Source organism: Malania oleifera, chromosome 8 (assembly GCF_029873635.1).
Source record: "Malania oleifera isolate guangnan ecotype guangnan chromosome 8, ASM2987363v1, whole genome shotgun sequence".
NCBI classification, from domain to species: Eukaryota; Viridiplantae; Streptophyta; class Magnoliopsida; order Santalales; family Ximeniaceae; genus Malania; species Malania oleifera.
The window spans coordinates 44,988,503-44,991,374 of record NC_080424.1 but is presented as its reverse complement, the minus strand read 5'-3'; the positions used below and the strand labels follow the sequence as shown (position 1 = coordinate 44,991,374).

Genomic DNA, 2,872 nt, shown 5'->3' with positions numbered 1-2,872 from the left:
TCCATAAAGATAATTTCTCCATATCTTGAGGGCATACACCACCGCAGCTAGCTCTAAATCATGCACAGGATAGTTCTTCTCATATTCTTTAAGTTGCCTGGATGCATAAGGAATAACTCTCCTATGCTGCATCAACACACATCCAAGCCCCCTCTAAGACGCATCACTGTAAATAACAAATGCATCCTCTCCTAATGGAATAGCCAACACCGGGGCAGTAACCGTCATCTATTTCAACTCCTGAAAGCTCTGCTCACATTCATCAGACCATTCAAACCTCGCATTCTTTCTCATGAGCCATGTCAAGGGACCTGACAGTATGAAAACCCATCCATAAAGCACCAGTAATACCTTACCAGTCCTAGAAAACTCTTGATTTCTTGAACATTTTTCGGCCTCGCCTAATTTATCACTGCCTCTATCTTTTCTAGGTCAACTGCTATACCATTCTTGGATATCACATGCCCTAGAAAAATGACTTGCTTCAACTAGAATTCACATTTATTGAATTTCATGTACAACTTTCCTTCCCTCAATACTTGCAACACCAGCCTCAGATGATGTTCATGCTCCTCAAAACTCTTCGAATAGACCAGTATATCATCTATAAATACCACAACGAACTGGTTCAGATACTGATGGAACACCCAATTCATCAGGTCCATAAACGCTGCTGGTGCATTCGTCAGACCAAACAGTATAACGAGAAACTCATAATACCCACAATGGGTTCGGAAAGTCTTTTCAGAATGTCCTCCACTTTAACTCTCACCTGGTGATAGCGTGACTGAAGATCAATCTTGGAGTATATTTGAGTCCTCTGGAGCTAATCAAATAAATCATTGATTCTAGGAAGAGGATATTTATTCGTTATCGTCACTTTGTTTATTTATCTATAATAAATGCACATCCTCATGGTCCCATCTTTCTTCTTTATGAATAAAATCGGTGCTCCCCAAGACGACACGCTAGGCCTGATAAAACCTTTTTCTAGTAGCTCCTGCAACTGATCTTTTAACTCTTTTAATTCTGCCAGAGCCATTCTGTAAGGCGCTTTAGATATTGGTGCCATCCCTGGAAGTAGATCAGTTGCAAATTCTATCTCTCGATCAGGTGGTAAGCCAGGTAATTCCTCTGAAAAAACATTTGGAAATTCTTTAATCACTGAAATATCAACAAGCTTTAATTCTCCATCTAGCTTCTCCTTTACATAAGCTACAAATCCCTGACAACAGCCCTAAAGCAGCCTTCTCGCCTGTAAAGCCGATACTAACTGCGGTGAGGTGCGCACACGCGATCCTATGAATCTGAATTCATGCTCTCCCGGGGGTTTGAAAATCACTTCTTTTTTATGACAGTTAATGCTAGCATGGTTAGCTGCCAACCAGTCTATACCCAATATTATTTCAAACCTCTGTAGGTCTAGTACCACGAGATCAGTTGGTAGTACTTTCCTCTGAATAGCCACTAGAAATTTCTTAAATACCTTTCTACACTTCACTGTGAATCCAGTCGGTGTGGCAACAGACAACTCTACCTCTAACAATTGCGCCTCAATCCCAAGTAATTTAGCATAACCCGATGATACAAATGAATGGGTGGCACATGTGCCAAACAAAACAACAACTTTATATGATAAAGCCGTAAAAGTACCTATCACGACATTTGCGGCAGTCTCTATGTCTCCTAGCGTCAGCACATAAACCCTCGTCGGGGCTACATTCCTCTGCTGCCCGCCACCCCTCAGTGCCTAATTATATCTCTAAATCTATCTAGGGGTTGGCTCACTGTTCAGTGACAACTAACACTCTCTTGCTATGTGTTCAGGTCTTCCATAACTATAGCAGACATTACTCCCTAACCAGTATGCTCTTGTATGCCTCCTACCACAAGTGGAGCAATTAGGGTATGCCTACTCACCCCAATACCTGTGATCTCCTCCCTCCTGTCTCCCACCTCTGCTAGATGTATCTCCTCTCCAACGACCTCGTCTAGAACTCGTCTGAAATCCTGAAGATTCAGGCCTCTTTCTCTGACTCGAAGTCCCCACATCCCTTTGGCTCGATGCTTCTGCATCTTTCTGCTCCCTCTCTTCTTCCATAGTGGCCCTATCAACCAGCTCAGAGAAATCCTGCAGCTTTAAAACCACCATATGTTTATAAATATCCCATCTCAAACCCCTCTCAAGCATCCTAACCTTTTTCACCTCATCTGGAACAATATAAGGGGCGAAGCATGAGAGCTCAATAAACTTCACTGCGTACTGCTGGACTGTAAGATTTCCCTTAGTCAATCCTAGAAATTTTGCTACCTTCGCCTTCCTAACAATGGCTGGAAAATAGAAAACAAAGAAGATTTCTTTAAATCGACACCAGGTCATAGCTACTAGTACCTGTCTCTGTTCCTCCAGTAATCTCGTAGTTGTCCACCACCTTTCAGCCTCACCTGTATGTTTATAAGCAGCATAAAGTACCATCTGTTCATTGGTGCAATGGAGGACCATCAACATTTTCTCAATCTCCTGCTTCCAATTCTCAGCCACTGCAGCATCGGATCCTCCTAAAAAGGTCGGAGGATTCATCTTCGTAAACTTTTCAAAAGTATAGCCTCGCCTTGTCGTTGGTCCTCCCTGCTCTCTGAAACTAAGTGCAATCTCAGCCATAACCTACTGAGCCACACTACGTAAGACTGCATCTGAATCCCCAACACCTGCACCAAAGGGGCCTACCCCATCATCCCCACTAGCATGAGCGCTACTCCCTCCAGGGTCTATCTTGAAAAGGAAAATAAACATAATCTGAGGATGCTGTCTATATAACATAACTAACATATTCCTCTACTTGAAATCTCATATCACCAATTAATCTATCGT

General features: G+C 42.6%; 1 protein-coding gene across 1 annotated transcript; it reads right to left on the bottom strand.

Annotated features, from left to right (window-relative positions):
* Positions 1–1,912: 1,912 nt before the first annotated feature.
* On the bottom strand, positions 1,913–2,662 carry LOC131162660 (uncharacterized). The gene has a single exon (XM_058119267.1). It carries the CDS (start codon positions 2,660–2,662, stop codon positions 1,913–1,915), a length of 750 nt encoding a protein of 249 aa, XP_057975250.1.
* Positions 2,663–2,872: the final 210 nt, after the last annotated feature.